General features: G+C 35.4%; 1 protein-coding gene across 5 annotated transcripts in view; it reads left to right on the forward strand.

Annotated features, from left to right (window-relative positions):
* NEK7 (NIMA related kinase 7) overlaps positions 1 to 22,148 on the forward strand; it is a 163,904-nt gene that overhangs the window by 47,418 nt on the left and 94,338 nt on the right. For all 5 annotated transcript variants that reach the window (XM_073884597.1, XM_073884596.1, XM_025855049.2 and 2 more), the window contains one exon: positions 21,229 to 21,313. In XM_073884597.1, coding sequence (XP_073740698.1) covers positions 21,257 to 21,313 — 57 coding nt within the window. In that variant the 5' untranslated portion in view covers positions 21,229 to 21,256. The remainder of the gene's footprint in view (positions 1 to 21,228; positions 21,314 to 22,148) is intronic.

Genomic DNA, 22,148 nt, shown 5'->3' on the forward strand with positions numbered 1-22,148 from the left:
GTTTTAGGCAGTGTTATTCAAATGTAGAATTGTGTCTTATTGTCTTATTGTATCTTTTATTTTTATGAAATATTCCTTATTTTTAACAATGCCTTTTGTCTTAACAACTACTTTGTCTAATATGAAGTTAGTTACACTAGCTTTCTTTGGGCCAGTGTTCACATAGTATTTCTTTTACATTCTTTTAAAATATCTTCCTGTGTTCCACCATGTAAGACATATCTTAGAAGCATTTAGAATTTTAAAAAATATGATCATTTTTGTCTTATACTTGGAGCTTATAGTTTACTTACATTTAATGTCATTACTGGTAGATTTGGACTTAAGCCTATTATTTATTTTCTGCTCTTCCAGTTCTTTGTTCCTATTTTGCCCTCCCGTTTTGCTTTCCTTTTTTAACTGTTCTGATTTTGTCGTTGTTATTCTACCCCCTGCCCTGTTACCTTGCTAGTTATATATTCTTTCACTATTCTATTAGTGAACACCCTGGAGATTGCTACTCATCTTTGATCTGTTTGAGCCAGTGTTAAATCAGGACTTTTGTTTGTTTCTGTCGTGGATAGTACATTTGTCTCTTTTTATAAATTTCTGTTTTTGGATGAAATTCTCCTTATGTCCAGCTAATCTATAGAACATATTAATCAAAATTATTTTAAAGTTTGTCTCTGATGGTTCTAAAATCTGGTTCACTTTGTAGACTGTTTCTGTTGTCTGTGTCCCACCCCACCCTTTTTTTAGGTTCTATGTATGATTTCTTGGCTAGCCTGGTGATTTTTTTTTAATTGCATATCAGGTGTGTATGAAAACTTGTAGAGACTCTGAATGGTGTCACCATCTCCAGAGAGGATTCAGTTTTTTTCCTGGTGGGCATACTGCCTTTTATCTTAATCAAGGGGAGGCTGGTCTGTCTTAGGGGTCCTGGCTGAATGTCTAGGGTGTTTACCCAGACCTCTGCTCCTTCGTGCTTTCTGTTCCCACTTTTGCCTTCCCAGCACCATAAGACTGCCAAAATCTCTGCTTTGCTTTTTATCTTGTCAACTGCTTTCTCTTTGGTTTCTTGAATTATTTGTGATAATAGACTAACTGGGTGCCTTCCCCCGATTTTGTACTTAATCATATTGGGTTGTTGGGATCCATAGAATTTTTGATAGTGATGCTTGTGGTATGTGATGCATGGGGTATGTTCCATATATAATTTTATTAATTTGTGGATTTTTTAGTGGGAGAGGTTTATATTTGTGTGCATTGTGGTAAGGAGGGAATAACAGAAGTGTAAATTAATGAGCCCCACTGGAAATCATTCCATGGGGCATATCTAAATTTATGAAGTATTTAGGATAACCACAAAATATTTTAGTCTTACATCAGTATGAATTTAATAGGTCTGTCTTTTGTTTTATAGCGACTCATTTTATTAATTCCATTTGAAAAACCAGGAGTTTATGTTGGAAATGGGCAAGCCCTAAGCTCAGTACAGAGGGTTTCAGATAACAAGGGTCCATACAGTATTTCTGAGGCCCCAGATTTTCACTGGGCCAAAATGTAACAAACGTTACTTCAGAATAAAGGTTGACAAGCTGTGGCCTATGGGCCAAATGTGGCCACTACCTTTTTTTGTAAATAGAGTTGTATTGAAACACAGCCACTCCTCTTCCTTTGTATATTCTCTGTGGTTGCTTTACCGTTATGGAGTTGAGTGAGTGCAGCAGAGATTCTGTGGCCTGTGAAGCCTAAGATGTTTACCATCTGGCCCTTTATACAAAAAGTTTGTTGATCTCTGTTTTAGGTGATCAAACTTAAGAGATTCATTCTTTTTATAGAATCCATCATCAATATTCTAAGGAATCGCCTATAGCTTAAAAATGCATTTTTTTTCTCTGTCTTCTCTCTTGTTGTCCTCACTTGATTTTTAAAATTGCTTTTCTGCTCCCATTTCTTCTCTCTCTGGAAACTCACTCTGTGGATGGTCTGTTGGGAGAATGCAGGTGACACTGAGAGACATTCAGGGTTTCTGCACTGGAGATGTGTTAAGTGTCGAGGAAGCAGTAAGGGGTGGGAGGTGTGCCTTGTCACACAGTGAGCATTAACAAGAAACACTTGACAAGTCACATTTAAGCTTTATTTCAAAATAGGTCATATATTGCAACTGGTTTGAGACAAAGCCATCAGAATTGGGGAGCCCTTTGTTCAACAAAAGGCTTTTTATAAACTCTGTGGCAATCACAACACAGTAGTTTGGATCTAGCACCAAGCTAAAATTTCATGTCTGAGGACAGTTTATTACAATCGTTCATCTTAGGGCATCCAATCTGCTGACTCTTTTTGGCCGTACCTAAAAAGTCAGAGGTACTTCAGCCACGTATCTTTCCAAACCAGAAATAACTCAGACGTGGCCTCAGCAGCACTAGGGTTCCACATTAGTTACACTGGTTGAGGATTTCAGTGCTCACGGGCATCAGTCATCATATTAGAGTTTTAGTGCCATTGTAGGTGTTGTCAGGAATATGAAAAAAATGTGACCCAGTCCTTGTTCACAAGGGTGACTGGAGAGGGATGGCCTGGCTCTCTCCTCGCTTCACTCTCTTCTCTTTAGCAATCCCCTGTCAGTCATTGAGTCATTCGCCCCAGCCCTCAGTGTGGAAACTTACTACTCTGGAAGGTGTTGTTTTTGGGTTGGAGGCAGATGACTGTAGCACCTCTGTAGTGCTGTGCGCACAGCCTCAGAGGCAGGCGGTGCTCAGCTCCCGTGTTCTTCCTTCCATGCACTGCATGGGCTCCCCAGGAGTCCCTGCAATGGCAGGGTTCCTGCCATGCCCTCCGAGCTCCCCCTCATCCAAACAGACTCTCGGGTCAAGGATGAGGAGGCTCAAGAAAAAAAATAGAGACAGAAATTTGTTGGTAAAAAAGCCTTCTTGATACTTCTTTTTCTTAAGCTAGAACTGACAAATTGGAATTACAAGTGCTTTTAAAATAAAATACTTAAGATGAAATTTTCAAACTCTCACATGGCATTTGTAACCCTTTTCCCCCTCCTGCCAGTAATTTCTGAAGTCTGTTAATCTTTGCAATTAGAATTATTATATAAAATTGAAGGGGATTGAAATAGATGATATATCACATCCCTTTAGATTCTGTAATGCTGAGATTCGGGTTAGAGTGTCCATTATTACAGGTCTTGTTCACTTAGGGCTGTGCCTCATGAGCCTGGCGCTTGAAACCCTCTTCCTGGGGCATCAGTTACACTTGCAGATTTTTTGGGGGAAAATGTTTTATATAATGAAGAGGGGAATGAAAACTGTTCCTCATCTTTTAAAAAGAGAAAGTAGACTCTGAATGGATTTCTCCTTTACGTGGACTTCTAGCCACATTCCCAACTTCCAGGAGTGGGCTTTCTCCTCAAGCTCATGGAAAAGTTTGAGAAGCAGTGTTTTAGACAAACACTTAAGAACTCTGTTTCTTTAACACCCAAGAGAAGCAGGGATTTCTGTCTGTGGGACATTGCTAACTCTACGAAAGAAGGGAACATGATCCTGTTGTTGACTCAGTCATTTTACTGGATTTTGGAGGGCAAAACCCGTTTTTAAAGAGGGGATTGAAAGGGGTAGGTAAGTAACATTATGTATATGAAAACACTTCCTAGTCAGTAAAATACTATGGCAAGAACAGTAGTGGCAGAAATAATAGAAGAATGCCTAAAGCAGGGGCTGCTAATAACAAGAGCTCAGAAAAAGAGGCATTAGTGTAATCCGTGGGTCAGAAAGTGACAGAGGTTGAATTTGTTTTTGCGTAGATCCTTTTCAGAAGAGTAGTAGTCTTTATATTTTGATGATACAATAGAAAACTCTAGAGATGAGAGCATGTCTTAATATTTATTTTTTGCTGTGCTGTAATGTACTTAGGCACATATCTCTCAAACTGGCAAATATTAAGATGCTTAATTTTTTTTAAGTTCAATAGCTTAGACCTATATCTTTATTATTTTAAAAATAAGCTCATTTATAGATATTGTCTGAAATAACTGTTCCAATATTCTAATTTGGGGAGTAAATCAGTTTATATATGAATTGGAAACTAGTGGAGGACTTCAGATCAGTTTTAAAAAAAGGAGGAGGAGATATTCATAAGAGACTTCTGTATGTGCCTGAGGTGTTTGCGTTCTGCCTCAGTTTTCCTTTTTTAAAAATACGTAACAAATAAGGACAGTATTGACAACAGCAGGAACCCATTGGGATCATCCAGAACTCCTGCTGCTGCTGCTGTTCCCCTTTTCTCCTCCTTCCACTAAGTTACCAGTCAGTGTCCTTCAATAAAAACACTGTTGCTTGTTTCTGTTTGGATCCGGTTTAGACTCAGAAAGAAGTTGAGCTTGAGCTGCTTCCTTCATGTGCTTTGCCTGAGTCTCAAACAGCCTTATCAGCAGGGCCAATGCAGGGGGGCGGTTTGGCAGCCATCGCTCATCATTTTCAGCCACAGTGACACTGCTGGACACAAAGAGCTAAATTGCATATTGACTGAACCCACTACCTGTTACATTCAAATACTGTGTAGTTCTCAAATCTAGTTGTGCATCACCATTATCTGCCATTTTATTTATTTGGTTTTTAACGGAGAAGTATAAGTTTCACTCAAGACCTGTCCATTCAGAATCAGAGGATGGGATTGGGTGGGGGGGGGGGGGGCAAGCATCCAAATAAAACAACCATAAACCTCCACACATGATCCTGATGGCCAACCAGCGTTGGCTGGTTCGTAGCATGTACTCAAGATTAATTTTATTCAAAATCATATATTAGAAAATAATATTTAGGTTTAAATAATTATTTACTATGGGAAAAATATATTAATGCATAATTAAGAAATAAAGGAAAAGTATTTACTCAGCCTCCCCTGCACATTTTGTTTTTGGCTTGCTTCTATATATCCTTAGGTACGGTCTCTATTTAATAGTGGTATATGGAGTCTATTTCTTATTAGGTGTGCTGAAGTAGAGAAACAGTAAGAACAAGTAAAAAGATAAATAAAAAGGTGGCTTACTATTATATAGTATTTCTTTTTCTTAAAGAGACATTTATTTATTTATTTTTTTAATGTTAAGAATGTGAAACACTGAAGTTTCAAGGAGGAAGAAAGTGCCACTTCTCTTCCGTATTATTTTATAATGAGTTTAGGGGAAAGGAGGTGGGTGTGGAGAGAGTAAAATTTTGAGGCCCTAGTAAGTGCCATGTATTACTGTTTTACAAGTATAGCATTTTGGGTTTGCTAAAGCAAACCAAAAAATTACCTGTGTATTTTTTTTTATTATGTTAATCACCATACATTACATCATTAGTTTTTGATGTAGTGTTCCATGATTCATTGTTTGCATATAACACCCAGTGCTCCATGCAGAATGTGCCCTCTTTAATACCCATCACCAGGCTAACCCATCCCCCGCCCCTAGAATCCTCAGTTCGTTTTTCAGAGTCCATAGTCTCTCATGGTTCATCTCCCCCTCCGATTTCCACCCCCTTCATTCTTCCCCTCTTGCTATCTTCTTCTTCTTTTTTTTTTTTAAACATATAATGTATTATTTGCTTCAGAGGTACAGATCTGTGATTCAACAGTCTTGCACACTTCACAGTGCTCATGATAGCACATACCCTCCCCAATGTCTGTCACCCAGCCACCCCATCCCTCCCACCCCCCACCACTCCAGCAACCCTCAGTTTGTTTCCTGAGATTAAGAATTCCTCGTATCAGTGAGGTCATATGATACATGTCTTTCTCTGATTGACTTATTTCGCTCAGCATAAAACCCTCCAGTTCCACCCACATCATTGCAAATGGCAAGATTTCATTCCTTTTGATGGCTGCATAATATTCCATTGTATCTATATACCACATCTTTATCCATTCATCTGTCGATGGACATCTTGGCTCTTTCCACAGTTTGGCTGTTGTGGACATTGCTGCTATAAACATCGGGGTGCACATACCCCTTTGAATCCCTACATTTATATCTTTGCGGTAAATACCCAGTAGTGCAATTGCTGGATCGTATTTACCTGTGTATTTTTAAAGACAACCCCTTTTTGGCATTTTTGAGTTCTAATAATGTGATCCACTAGCTTTTGCAGTTTAGGTAAAAAGTGTAACTTTAATCTTAGAATTAAATCTCAGAATTAAAGAATGCAGAATCAAAATATTAGGTAATAGTTTAATTAATGAATTAAATTCATTGGGAAGTGAGTTACAGTAAAGCCGCCACACTGATTTCAGTAAGTCAGTGGATATGGGAAGCGATTAGTTGACTGATGTGTGCTCATTTAGTTTTTGAGTTGGTGGTCCCTTGATGAATCTGAGGATTCTGTTTTATGTGGTACAAAGCTTCATATCTGAGACTTTTAACACATCAATATATATTAAGGAGGAAGATAAAATTGAACCAGCAGGTGTCAGCAGGAACCATAATAAAAACATTAGTCCTGCTTATCTCAACCTTTATTTTGTTACTTCAGGGATGCTTCAATGTCAGTCAACTTTCAAATGATATTTCATTGGATACTTATTTGCATTTTAATGTAGAATCCTTCTTTCAGCTCTTTTAGGGAACATGCCTAAAGTATAGCAACAGCTCCAAAAAGATTTAGTTCGAAGAAAAAGATGTTTGCCAAGTGCTATGAACTTTTCCTCATTTCAGTGTCTTGAAAAAACATTACACACAAATTATCCCAAATCAAAAAAGCTTATATTTTAACAGTTTACAGATTTCTCTGGTTATCTGCATTCTACTTTTTTCAATATTCCATTCCTACTGACCAGTTAACCATATGCATTTTATAGGAGTAGGAGTAGGAATCCATAAACAGCTGTCCTCATAATGGCCTTAATTTTGCAATGAAAATACAGCATTTTTATTCTTCCAGCATACAATTACCTATTTTATTTTAGACCTATTCTAATTATTGAGTAGTCAGGGGAAGTAATGTCTATTTTTTCACAAAATTGAAAGATTTATTCACTTCTTGGTTTACTATAATTTTTATTAGAAATCCTATCTCTTATTTCCTTCCTCTTCACTTGATGACTTGACAAAAATACAAATCCAGTAGACAAATACAGTATCTAGTATTTTGTGATAATCTTACTAGAGTAATAAACAATGAAAGAATTAGTAAGGAGAACATCACTGAGACCACAAGGAGGGTATGTGAGATGCAAGATGATCTGAGGTGCTGTCATTTTCCTATTCCTTGTCCTACCAAATAGACCTATTTCACATGCATACCTAACTTACTGAAATCTAATATTATCCAGCAGTCCCATTCCTAGATACTCACCCATGTGAAATGGAAACTTATGTGTGAACCTGTATGCAAATGTTTATAGTGACTTTATTTGTAAATGTTCAAAACTAGAAACAACACAGATGTACTTCAACTGGAGAGTGAATCAGTAGACTGTGGTACATCCATGCAGTGGAGTAGTACTCAGCAATATAAACAGACAAGCTGCATGCAGCAACATAGATGGGTCTCAAGTAAAGTGAGAGAAGCCAGACTCAAAAGGCTGTATTCTATATGGCTCTCATTTATATGCTATCCTAGAAAAGGAAGAACTGTAGGGATAGAATACAGATCAGTAGTTGCAGGAATTGGAGGAGGATTGGACTATAAAGGGACACAAGGGAATTATATGGGCTGATGGAACTGTTCTAATTTTGCATCTGGTGGTAGTTACATGACTACCATTGTCAAAACTTAGAGACATTGCACATGAAAAGTGGCAGTTTTACTGTATATAAATTATACCACAAAAAAGAAGTCCCAAAATAATATTTAAAGAGATCTGTAAACTAGAAAAATAAATTAAGGGTAAGGATAAATGCTAATTTGTACTTTTCCTTGTCCCAGACATTTTTTTTTTTTTTTTAAGAGCAGGAGAGAGGGAGGAGGGGGACAGAGAGACAGGGAGAGAGAGAATCTTAAGGAGGTTCTGTGTCCACCATGGAGCTCAGTGCGGGGCTGGATCTCACAACCGTGAGCTCATGACCTGAGCCAAAATCGAGAGTCAGACATACTTAACTGACTGAGCCACCCAGCCGCCCAGTCCCAGACATTCTAATAGGAACCTTAGAACACTTTTAACTCCATGTAGCCCTTCTATTTATATATCAGTTTTAAAATTTTCACTTCCAGATTTAACTCTATAGTCGCTTTCATCTGTTGTTTCATGCAGATAATATTTAAATTTGCCCTGTTGCCTTCATCTTTTATTCTTCAGCCTTTTATCTGAGATCATTTTCATTCTGCCTCGTTTCTGCTGATTTTTATTCATATGGTCTTGTTTGCTTGAGCACCTGGTTATTTTTTTGTTATGTGTTGCATATTAATATGTGCAGAATTGTTTGTAGAAATAATTTGAAGGCATTCTCCAGAATGTATTTTTATTTGTTTCTGCAAGGTGCCTGGGGGTACTGACTCTCAGAGATCACTTCAGTTTCAGGATTTCAGATGATTTAATGCTGAGGTTTGTGTACTAGGGTTAAGGCTTTCAAGGTCCCAACCTAAATGTGGTGAACACCTCCCTTTGTGGAGCCATGGACTACAATTTCTGTTTCTCAGCCAAGAGGCTGAAGAAATACGGTACAGGATCTCAGCATCATAAGCACCCCTTCACAATCAGTATAACACTTAGGTGGAAAAAAAACACTTAGATGTTGTACTCACTTCTGGTTTTCTTCATCCCTCAGATACTGGTCTTTTAATTCTTTACTACTTCCATAGCTTTATGATGTATTAAAGAAGATTAAAAAACATTTATTTTGTGTAACTAATTGTTTTCAGAGGGAAGTTTAGTCTGAATTATCATTTTGCCTTTATGAAAGCAAAGATTGCCCATATCCTTTCTCATACCCATATGGGTATACAAACATGCTTTTCTATTTATTTGTTTGTTTATTTTAAAGAATATTTATTTGAAAGGGGGGTAGAGAGAAAGTGCATGCACGCATGAGTAGGGGAGAGGGGCAGAGGGAGAGAGAGAGAGAGAAGAAGATTCCCTGCTGAGCGTGGACCCCCCCCTTAGCCCCCCCGCAACTCAGAGCTTGATCCCAGGACCCCAAGATCATGAGCTGAGTGGAAGTCAGATGCTTAACTGACTGAGCCATCCAAGCGCCCCCAAACGTGCTTTTCTTAAAAACAGTGTTAAGATAATTTTATACATTTTATTATACAACTTGCAATTTTTTATTTGTATATTATGAATTCCTATTAGAATCATTGGCAAATATATATTTTCTTCATGTTTAACTCTGTGCCAGTCACTGTGGGAGTACAGTGATATATAAATAGACAATTTCCTACATTTATTTATTATAAAGATTTTATTTATTTGACAGAGAGAGAGAAAGTGAGCACAGCAGGGAGAGTGGGAGAAGGAGAAGCAGGCTCCTGCTGAACAGGGAGCCTGATGGGAGGCTTGATCCCAGGACCCTGGGATCATGACCTGAGCCAAAGGCAGATGCTTTACTGACGGAGCCACCCAGGCGTCCCTATACTGGGTACATCTTTAAATATCATTAAAAAATTTTAATAAATATTTTGTAAGTCTAGTGTTCCATTTTACATATGCACTGCAATTTATCTAGCTATTTTTATATTGTTGGATCTTTACGTTGTTTCTAATTTTCTTCTATGATAAGTGCTTTTCTAATATACATTCTTTTTTTTTTTCTAATATACATTCTTGAATGTAATCCAAAATTCAGTCACTGATTAATGTCTTTAGGATAGAGTTGTGGGATTCAGAGTACTGAGTAAAAATGTATGAAAGATTCTTAATGTTTGTTGTCATATTATTTTCTAGGAAGGTTATTACACTCATATAAGCATTACATATAATTTAAAAATACATGTCATTTTGATAGGCTATCAATTTTATAATATTTCATTGTTGCTTAAATTGTATTTCTTTATCAGTGATATTCAAAATGTCTTATGTTTATTTGTAATGTACATTTCTTTGTGCCTATTAGACTGTTAACAGAATTAAGACAGAACACTCTGCTTTCTGAGGGAGACTGTAGGGTTAGATTTAAACTGGAATTAGATCTTCTACTTCTTTCCCAGTGCTGTGATTTTATTATTTTATACTTGGAATGCCATTTTTAACTTGTTCCTTTGTTGAGAATACTTAAGTGTTTTGTAACAAGTAGCAGGAAATAGTTTTAAGAGTTTAATAACACAGAAAAGTATTAGATAAGAAACAATATGGTTGATCATTGTTACAAAAGGATGAAATATGAAATTCCTGTACACTGATCTCTTTCACAGATTGTGTAGTTTTAAATCTTGAAATGTTGGGCCATTCCAGAAAATGAACCATTTTGAGTTATGATATATGTATACACATGTATTTATTTTTCATTAGTTTGAGATAGTTAGTATTTATAGGAACTTTTTTGGTAGCAAAACTAGTGTAAATAATATTTTAAGAGACTATCTTAGGACAAGTTTACAGAAAGAGTGAGTTTCCAAAATTGAGAAATAATAAATTATTGAAGTATAGTAGTGGCTGAAGAGTTCTCTAAGTAACATTTTCTGGTAGTAATACAACAGTTCTAATTAAAAGATGTGAAGTTTTCTGATAAAGGTATGTATCTGTTTTTTTTGTTAACACTGATATAGATAATTTAATGTTCTTTTTTATATTGTATCTTTCAATTTGTTTTTTGAACTTTTAATTTTGATATAATTTCAGATTTATAGGAAAATTATAAAAATAGAACAAAGAATTTCCATATAATCTTCATCTTGATTCCCCCAATGTTAAGATTTAATTACATTTGTTTTGTTGCATATATATATAACAATATAAAAATATAAAAATGAGACATTTGAGATCAATTGTAGGCATGATGCCCTTGTTACCCCTAAGTACCTCATTGTGTATTTTCTTAAAACAAGGACATTCAGTCATATATCTACTGTAAAATTTTAAAAATCAGGACACTGAAATTATTATAGTATTACTACTACTATACAGACCTTATTGAAATTTCATTGTTTAGATTGTCCCAATAATATGCTTTTATAGGAATTGAAAATCTTGGATTGTGTCTTGCATTCACTTGTGTCTCTTCGGCCTCTTCGAGTCTGGAACAGTTCCTCAGTGCTTCTCTGCCTTTTAGAGCATTGACAGTTTGGGAAAGTACATGCCAGTTACTTTATAGGTGTACCTGATTTAGGTTTATTTGGTGTTACCTTATGTTTAAATTCAAGGTTTGCATTTTTGGCAGGAATATCACAGAAATTATGTTTTCTTCTAAGTGTATCATATTTGGAAACACATGATGCCTGTATGTTTCATTATTGGTGATGTTAGGTTCTCTACTGTAGAATTATTCCTTATCCTTTTGTAATTATTATTTTTTTAATTATTGTGTGTGTGTCTGGTGGGGGGTTAGATACTTTCAGACACTGAAAATAACTTGTTCCTCTATTTTAGGATCCATTGATGACTCTTACCTGAGTCAATTATTTCCCTGATCACTGGCAAATAGTGATTTTTTTAAATTCCATCATTCTTTCCATCTTTCTCTATGAGGTAACATTATCTTGTAAGGAATAGCTTCCCACTTTTCACATTTATTAATTTATATCTTTATGGATTCACAGATTCTTACTTTATTCAGTGGGGTATCATCTATTACTCTCAGATTGTTCCAAATGTGGCCAGTAGGAATCCATTCATGCTAGCTTCTGTGTCCTTGTCGCATGTCCACACTGTTCTTTACACACTACTGTATTTTCTGGCACAACATGAGGTTTAGGCTCAGCTTGTACTTTCCCAGCCCTGGCACTGGAATCAACCATTTCTCCAGGAGCCCCGACTCCTCTAAGTGAAGAATGGCATTTAGAAGCCAAGATTGGGTGCTAGGTTACTTTAATGTTTTTAATTATAAATGTTGAGGTTGTAACACTCTAGAAGCGTTCATCATTCTCTTCAAACATCTGATGGTTATCTTAGTAGCTCTTAAAAACTTATTCATGATAACACAGAAATGTATGAATGAACTATTGATGCTAAGTACTTCTACCTAATTTTCTTTGTGTTGCCTGATACGTAAATGTCACTTGCTTGATTATGGGAAATAGTTAAATGGAGACACAAGGGTGAGGTTAGGAATATTACTGTTGAATGGTGACTTTGGGGCAAATAAAAATATTTAATTCTGGATTTGAGTATTTAGACTTTGCCAAGTATCAGTCCCCTAAAATTTCCATGGTATTCTTTTATTTTTTAGGAATCAAATACACTTAAACCAATTGGATTCTTTTGAATTAGAGTGGTATTGCTATTTTAATACAATTGACCCTCTCTTTTGTTATTTATAACTTCTAGCTGTTTTGGTCAATGAAATATATCTTACTAACATTTTCTCATAGAATATTTAAATGTCACATATAACTAGAAAGAATACTGGAGATTTTATAAATAACCTTGATGACTGAAGGAAAATTTTATTTCAAGAAAAGGAAAACAAATAAATTTGGATTAGTGTACTTCAACTCTTTCGAATTTAAAAAATCAAGAAAAAAACTTTAAAGCTTTATCTAAAATCCCTCTTCAGATTGGTATATACATAATTTCATATTTAAGATTTCACACGGTGTCAAGAATCGGTTGCAGAGAAACTGGATAGCATGATTATCTGAATATTTGGAAACAGTCTTTTTTAATGAATAGCATCTTTAAGCTTTAAATTTAGAAGGTGAATTCAAAAGGTTGCAAGTTTGGCTTTGTTGACTTTATGACTTTACTGTTAAGTAATTTTGTTGTAGAATGAAGGAAATTTTTTTTAGCTAAGCATTCTTTAATATTAACTATAACTTGAAATTTTTTTTCTGTCTAATAGCTAGTCATAATTTTTTTGAGAATTATGATCACAAATAAAATGCACCAAATGATTTTCTTACAAGTATATAAGGAATCTCATCCTTTTTATTCTATTACATAAGTTTTAATAGTACATTTATAATTAACAAAGAATCAAGTTAATGTTGAGAAATACATGTTGGTTTATTTTAAGTCAACTTTTGTAAAAAATACTAAATTTTTAAAGGTGAAATTCATTGAAGATGTCTGTAGACATAAAATAAAGCTTCTCATTTTGATTAGGATTTTGGCTAAAATTAATACATTAAATGTGGTTATTCAGGGGCTTCTGGGTGGCTCAGTCCATTAAGCGTATGCCTTCAGCTCAGGTCATGATCCCAGGGTCCTGGGATCCAGCCCCACATCAGGCTCCCTGCTCAGCAGGGAGTCTGCTTCTCCCTCTCCCTCTGTCCCTCATGCTGGCTCTCTCTCTCTCTCCCAAATAAATAAGTAAAATCTTAAAAAAAAATAAATGTGGTTATTCAATTCAAATATTAGGGAAAAAAGTATGCACTTAGCATGATTTAATTTGCTTATAATTATTTCAGGAATTTATAAATTTTATAAATTTGTTAAAATGGGAACTAAGAAAAGTTTTTATTTAGGGAATGGTGCTATAAATGCTGTTTCAGCAAATTAAGATAGTTATCTAATATAGTGTCAGTGAGGGATAGATTATTTTGTAATATATACAGTATTTTTTATTTAATAATTTTCTCACCAGGGTCATATGAATTATGAAATTTAGTACACTGACAGTTACAGTTTTTAAAAACTAAATAGTTTTCTCATTGAGCTTTTACATCTGAAATTCAGTTTCCTAGTTTTGTAGTTTTATTTTCTGCAAAATATGTAACTACACACAAGGGTAGTGGAAGACTTTAATGTGCACTGAGTTTGTAGATATATGTGAAAATATTTGTAGTTTTTTGAAAGATTTTGGGGACCTGTAATATGCTTAAGAGAACTGTTTTCAAACACATTGAAAAGCCTTCGCTTAATAACTAATTGGTATGAGAATTACAGGACAATGTATTGAACTCTCCTTCTCCGGAGATTCTACTTGGCAAAATTATGTGTTGAATACTTTATATTTACAGTCTCTGTCCTAATACTTCACAATTAGTTTTTCCTATACCATCCTCATCCTGTGTCTTGCTTGTCCTAACACCCACCCTATTCTGGTTTCTCCTCGCTGTCTAGTTTGGATGGTGCTACCACCATATATAGTCCCTTCCACCTCATGCTAAAAATGACTTTTGGTGTCATCTTTAACTTCCTTTTCTGTTACCAAACACATCTGATCAGTCACAAGTCCTAACAGTCTAAAATATGTACTATATTCTTCATTTCTATTCATTTTTCATTCATTCAGCAGATGTTTCTTAAGTGCCCATTTTTTTTTGCCAGGGACTTGGTGGGGATTATAGCAGGAAATACAATGACAAGTTCCTGTTTTCATGTTTACTTGCATTATAGCAGAGGAGATAGATAATAAGTAAAAAAAAAAGATAATTATAGATTATTATAATTGCTCGGTAGAATGAGTGATGATATGAACAATAATGGGGGGTACTACTCTGGAGAGGGTTGTTAGGGTAGGCCTGATTTTGAGCCAGTTTTCAGGGATTCTGGGCCTAGAGGACAGTAAGTACAAAGGCCCTGATGCTAGGAAGGACTTTGCAGGTTTAAGAAGAGAGAAGGGGGGAAGGGGGTTCAACGTTGATGGAAGGTAGGCAGTGAGAGAGGCTGGGATGAGCAAATGTAGAAGGGGTGGGCAGGAGGTTATTTACAGGGCCTTGTAGTGTTTGGTAAGGAGTTGGGTTTTTAGTCTAAGTGTCATGAGTTGATTTATGTTTTCAAAATATCACTGTGAGGAAAATGGCAGAAAAGACCAATTAGTAGGCTATTGTAGTAGTTCCTGGTGGAGATAAAATGATACCTTGTAGGGTCTTATTTGCGGTGCTGGAAGACCATAGACAAATCTGAGGTATATTTTGGAAATAGAACAAATGGCACTTACTGATGTGTTAGATATGGGGAACTGGGAAGTGAGGGGGGGGGATAAGAATAAAGAATGACTTTTAGGTTTTTGATTAGACCATCTCTTCCTGAAAGTGTGATCTCCAGATTTCTGGGGATGGTGGGGGTGGAGGGTTGGGTAAGGACCTTGAGGCTCTTTCAAGTGGTCTGCAAGATTAGACAGTTTTTGTAATACTAAGACATTATTTATAAAGCCACTGATGTCTTAGCTTGAATCAGTATACACACTAGACTGTACTAGTCTTTGTGTTCTTTACATGCTCTGAATTATAATAAAAATGCGACTTTCACTTTTAAATGTCTTTGGTGAAGCAGTTAAAGAGTATTATTATTTTTTTAATCAAATCTCGACCTTAGAATACATGTCTTTTAATATATGTGATGAAATGGGAAGTATACTTAATTTAGTACTACTGCAGCAAATCAAAGTTGTATCAAGGAGAAGCATTTGTGCAGTTCTTTCAAGAGTAAGCCAAGCAGCTGCTATTTTCATGGAGCACCATTTTTACTTGAAAGAATGACTGAAAGACAAACTTTGGTTCTTCAGACTTGGGTGTTTTGTAGACATTTTCTTGAAAATTAAGTTCCAGTCATCTAAAGAAAAACAGTTGACATTATTTGTCACTAATGACAAGATTCAAACTTATAAAGTAAAAATTGGAATTTTGGAGAAGTTATATTCATCACTATGACTTTGACATCTTCCTGGTACTTAAAGACTTTTCTGATGAGATTAGTTGTGGTATTGAGGAACTTTTTATTTTATTTTTTTTGATTCGTATAATGAAATGGTCAACATTTAGATGATCTGAGTAACCCAGTGAACTAAAATTTTCTAGATGACCAATGCATGGTGTTACAAAATCAAGCATGAGTAAAAGATCTATTCAAAGAGCAAGAGAAACCATTGGATTTTAACATTTACAGAGTATAAATTTCATTGATTTGAGAGTCTACATGGCAGTTAACCTTTAAGAATTTGCCACCTGTCAAGTTTGGTGTATTATCAAAGGAGAATATCCACAGTGATATCCATATGGGTTATTAAAATATTCCTCTATTTTTCAACTATACATTTGTGTAAGACCAGATTTTTTGAAATATACTTCTGCCAAAACAATGTATTTGAACAGACTGCTTCTCTGAAGACAGACATTAAAGAAACTTGAAAATGTAAGACAGTCCCTCTCTTCTCATTTTTAAAAATGTAGTTATTTTTTATAAAAATATGCATAAACATGTAATAGTGTTATTGCTATTATTTGTAAATGAATTAGTATGTATTTTAATGCTTTTTTTAGTTTTAATTTCAGTTATGTGAAATACTGATAAAGCATGACTCCCATGAACAAAAAGTCTTTGGGGTCCTCAGATAAAGAGGTCCAGAGACCCAGAAGCTTGAGAATTTTGGGGCCGGACCAGCTGAGGAGATGGTGATATATTTAAAGAGATAAAGAATATAAGAGGAAAAGCATTATTTTATTTTATTTTTTTGGAAGGATGGGAGTTGGAATCCTCGATCAAGGTGGAGATATCAGATGGACAGTTGGATATTGGTGTTGATAGCTCAGAGCTCAGACCATACACCTGTGGTAGAGATACAGATTTCAGAGTAATCATATGGAGATGGTATTTTCAAAGTCATGGGACTGGATGGTATGACTTCAGCAGAGATAGTAGGTTTAAAAAAAATATTTTTTTAAAAAAGATTATTTATTTTAGAGGGGTGTGGAGAGAGAGTGCATGCACACGAGTTGGGGGAGGGGCAGAGGGTGAGAATCTTTAAGTAGACTCTGCACTGAGCACAGAGTGTGAGGTGGGGCTTAGTCCCCTGTCCCATGAGATCATGACCTGAGCCTAAACCAAGAGTCGGATGCTCAACTAACTGAGCCACCCAGGCACCCCCCAAAAAAGCTTTGTCTTAGAGCACTCAAATATAAATGTTAGATGGAAAAGGGAACTTAGAATAGCTACAGTGTAGGAGAAAAGCGAGAAGAATAAGAGATCGTAGAACATTTTGGGAAAGTGAGATAGTTGTGTGAAAGCTGGGTTAGGTCAAGAGGACCATGGGGTGCACCTGGGTGACTCAGTCCCATCAAGTGTCTGCCTTTGGCTCAGGTCATGATCTCTGGGTCCTAGGATCAAGCCCCATGTCAGGCTTCCTGCTCAGTAGGGAGTCTGCTTCTCTCTCTCTCTCTCCCCCTCTGCTCCTCCTCACCGCTCATTCTCTCTCTCTCAAATAAATAAATAAAATCTTAAAAAAAAAAAAAAGAGGACCTTAGTGAAGGGTTTTATCATCTCTTGACTGTTGCCATAGCTTCTTAACTGATCTTGCTTATGGTTGTGAATTCCTCTACTCTGTCACGTGGCAAGAAAGACTGTCTTTCATAAATAGTGAAATCCTCTCTCTTAACTGCTTGAAACCCAACATTAACTCTCTGGTACCAACTGAATAAAGTAAATACCATAATTTTTTTCATGAACTGACACCTCTCTGTGTTGTTAAGGTAACCTGCTCTCCATCCCCTATCTCCTACTACCTGCCAACTTTAATTGAAGCTCTTTATAAGGTGTTGTGCTCTGCTTTTGAGTATTTTGACGTGTTTTTTCCTTTTCCCAGAATTCCTCTCTTGCTTGGCTCATCTAAACCTTGTTAACCTTCCCTCTTCATTATTTAAAACCCAATTTAGGCAGCACCTTCTTTGGGAACCTTTTTTGATTGAAGGTTGCCAGATAGTTGAATTTGATCATGATTTTTCTTAACATTGACTTTAGACTTAATAAACTGTAACAATAATTATTTGATGTTTTTATGACAGACATACATGCATTAATTAATTAAGTAGATATTGGTTCAGCACCTATGTTGTGCCAAGTATTGACCTAAGCACTGGGGATACAGCTGTGGATGACACATATAGGTCCCTGCAACATGGAACTTATAATCTAGAAGATTGAATACATATTTAACATTTTGTATATTAAAGTGTGTTTTTATTTTGTTTAGGAGGAGGTTAGTAGAAAGGTAAAATATGAATATTACTGGTCTTTTGAAAATATGATAGTGGTATGAAATCAATATATAACCCTTGACATATTCTTATTTTGTAATAGCATGAAGAATCTAGTGACACATGGAACCATGTTAGATATTATGCAAAGAAAATTTCACTTTTTGTTCATCGTACTTACTAAGCTTACATGAAATATGAGAATTTCATACAGATGTTAATTTTCCAAGCAGAGGCTTTTTGACGTTTGTCAGGGATACTGCAGAAGTGAGTTCCCTGTTATTCAGAGTGTTAGGTTAAATTACTCATCTGGTTTCTTTGAGTTTTTTAGTTTTTTTTGTGTTTTTTTTTGTTTTGTTTTACTTTGGCTTCCTTCCTTCATAATTTTATTGACTCAGACATTGTCATTTGTCAATAGGTATGATAAACCCACTTTATTATAATCTAGCACAAACTTCTCATATGTTCTTAGTATTAGTCAAGTTGTGGGATATTAGAAAATGTTACATAAAGAAAGCATTTTATGGTTAAATAAGTTAAATATAAGTGAGGCTTTAAATGAATTTGTTTTTTATCAGCTGCAGGCCTGCTTGGATCCTTTAGTATGCTGGTATTTATTATGATGCTCTAAGAGTGATTTATATAGCGAGTAATATTTCACAGAGGTCTTTGACCTGGAAACCCTTTTTTTCATGGAATGTTTTGTGAAACTGTGCAACACTAGATGTGAAATGCTGATTTTAATTATTTGGATTTCACAGTAAAAGATATTCTAATTCATTACTAGAGTTCTCTTTCTCCTTCCGTATCCTCCTCTCCTTGGATCTAACACTATATAAAATCCAATCCAAAAATAGAAGATACAGTTACATGTTATGACCAAATGAGGTTCATCCCAGAAATGAATACCGGCTTAACATTCAAAAATGAATCACCATACTTGAACATTTTAACAAACAAAAAAACTATATAATTCTCTCAGATGTAGAAAAAACATTTGAGTTAAAATTTAACATCTATTCTTTATAAAATCTCTTAGCAAAGTAAGAAGGGCACTATCTCAACCTGATAAATTAAGACATCTTTAAAAAATATACATCTTTCATTCATGTGAAGAATGCTTTTGTAAGGGAGCATATTTTTCTAAGATATGCCTCTTTGGCATGTTGATTAATTTTTTTTTTAAGATTTTATTTATTTATTGACAGAGAGAGAAACACAAGTAGGGGGAGTGTGAGAGGGAGAAGCAGGCTTCCTGCAGAGCAGGGAGCCTGATGCGGGGCTCAATTCCAGAACCCTAGGATCATGACCTGAGCTTCATGAAGGCAGATGCTTAGCGACTGAGCCACCCAGGCGCCCTGGCATATTGATTATTTTAAGCCAGTTATTTTTAAGATGCTGCAAACACAGGAGAAGCTCTGGAACCTGAGAATAGGTTACCCTTTTGTATGAGACAGTTGTATTTGTAAGAAAAAAATCTCCGTTTGTAAGGTGCCTCCCTTGCTGTACCAGGAAGAGGGTTTGACTCAATTTCTAGAAACTATTACTAATAGAGATGGCAATGAGTTAATCTGAATAATAACCTTACTCTTGTTTACTGTGCTTTTCCTGGTAACCTCCCATAACTGACTCCCAACGTCTTTTGTCTTTGGCTGAAGATGGTATTTATGTTGATAGCTTTGACCGTTTTGGGGAGTTGCTCAGTTTTCCTGAGTTGCTTTTATATATGTATATATTTATATATAGAAGGTATATATGTTATCAAACTTTTCTCCTGTTACTTTTGATATATGTTATCAAACTTTTCTCCTGTTATTGTCATGTCAATTTAATTCTTATAGCAGCTAGAAGAATCTTAAACAGTGAAGGGAAATTTTTCCTTCCCAACACTTTCTTCCTGATAGGAACAATAAAAGGATGTCTACTCTCTACTTAGGTTCATTGTACTGGAAGTTCTAGTCATTAAAATAAGGCAAGAATCCCCCAAAATCTACTTGAACTGATAAGTGAGTTCAGCAAGTTTGCAGTGTGTGGGGGGGGTATGTGTGTGTTTATGTACATGTTGTCATTTGATATATGGCAAGGATGACATAGTAGTATTATGGGGAGTGGGGTAAAGCCTGATCATTTCAATATATGATTTGAAGTCAGTTGGATATCCATATAGAAAAAAACCTAAATGTTGACTTTACCTTGTCATACAAAAATTTAATTCCAGGTCAATTATGGATCTAAACTTGAAAGGTAAAACAACAAAGCTTATGTTATAAGATAATGTATGAGAAATTGGAGTACAGAAATAATTCTTAAATAGTACACAAAGATATTGTAAAGGAATGATTGATTAGACCTTATTAAATTTATGAATTCTGTTCATTAGTTAATTGAAAGATGCCATTAGAAAGGCTTTTAAAAAGACAAGTTACAGAATGGAAGGGAATATTTACAATACAAATACCCATGTCATTTTTTAACTGTTTTCTAAAAGTATAATGAAGTGAAGATGTGTTTTAGTTTCTCTGTTAATCCCATTTAAAAGGATCCTAGTTTTTCAACCCACACATTATATTTTAGTTAAAAATTAACACTTGTGAGGAACTGAGAAGTAATTGACGTGTAGAAAAAGTGTTGTTCGGTGGGGCAATAGCTGTGTCTTGTTTGAGGTTCACTGTGCAGTAGGTGACATAGAATTAGTCTTCAGCTTATGTTAATTGAGTTGATGGCTGAATGTTTTTAATTATAAGCAAAGTATGCATAAAAATGTAAACACCCTCATAGGAGGACTGGCCTTTTAAGTTTAAACCTAAAAACTACAGTAAGAATTATAGTTGGACATACATAACAAAAGTACTAACATTTTTAGAATATGAAGATGTGCATTTTAGAGTTATAGAACATTTGCCACATTTATGGGAAGCTTATGGTAATTATCTTTGCACATTGGCATGGGGAAGGGGAAGCCTGTTTCGTCTATAAGGTATAATGGAGAAGAGAGAATTTCATCTCATAAAATAGGATTTTCTAAGCACCTAATACTACTTTGGAGAAATGGACTTAGTTGAGACAGTGAATACCTTTTGTTTTAGCTAAACAGAGCTTGGATTTAGCAAATGACAGAAGAGTATGGGATATCTTAATGCGTGCTTTTTGAACCACTAGGTAAATCTGATATTTGAATGCAAGCCTCAGGCATATGATGAGCAACATGACTTGGTAATGATTACATTATTTAAATTTAAACTTTATATTTTTGCAGAGTTCTAAAGTTCCTGTTGCTTCAGACAATGGATGAGCAATCACAAGGAATGCAAGGGCCACCTGTTCCCCAGTTCCAACCACAGGTAATTTCTTCTAATGAAGGCTGGCGTGAGTCCGTGTGTGTGTGTGTGTGTGTGTGTGTGTGTGTGTGTGTGTAAAAGTTCCTTTAAGAAATAAAGGCCAAAAAATGCTAATTATGAATTTTCAAGTTGTAGTCAGAATTGTGTATATTTTTAAATTGTGTTTTAGAAAACTTAGTTCTCAGGTACAAATATTTAAAAAAAAGGCAGCTTTAGATTTTGACTGTAATTGAATGGCCTGTAGGCTTTGAGAGTTAATATTAGACTTAGGGAAAAAAGAACGCACGTAAGGCTGTGTCCAGCTTGTGGGGGTGCCTGTCTATTTGGTACCTGTCTTTGCTTTGGCTGGCTGATCCTGCCTTATCCACAACTGCCTTCCATTATTGCTGCTTTTCTCATGTTCTCTGACTAGTAGTATGTTTCTCCTGTTAGGTGGTTGCTTGTTTTTTTGTAAAATAAAATGAAGTAAAAAAAAAAATGTTTCATACAGAGCTTCCCATTAAGCTCAGTATGTAATGATATGTTTGAATAACAAACACCCCCATGTAGGGTCAAAACCTCATTTTGTTGTCATTCATAAAGACCACATTTCTCAGTTTTGTGTATGAGGCATTCTGTAATATGTCTCAAATTTACTCTGCTTACCTTATCTCAGTTTTGCTTAGATAGTAATTCTGAAATTGAACTGATGGGTGTTCTTTCAAATGAGTTCTATAGGTTGGGGGGACTTGGGCTAACAGTTACTTTATGACTGTCCTTGCTCAGAGCCTTTCTTATTCTAATGTGCATTTTAAATTTCCAAGAGGAGAACATAGGTTATAGTGTTTAAAATAACAGT

This window comes from Callorhinus ursinus, unplaced genomic scaffold (assembly GCF_003265705.2).
Source record: "Callorhinus ursinus isolate GAN/ISIS: 27379988/994484 unplaced genomic scaffold, GSC_fseal_2.0 scaffold57, whole genome shotgun sequence".
NCBI classification, from domain to species: Eukaryota; Metazoa; Chordata; class Mammalia; order Carnivora; family Otariidae; genus Callorhinus; species Callorhinus ursinus.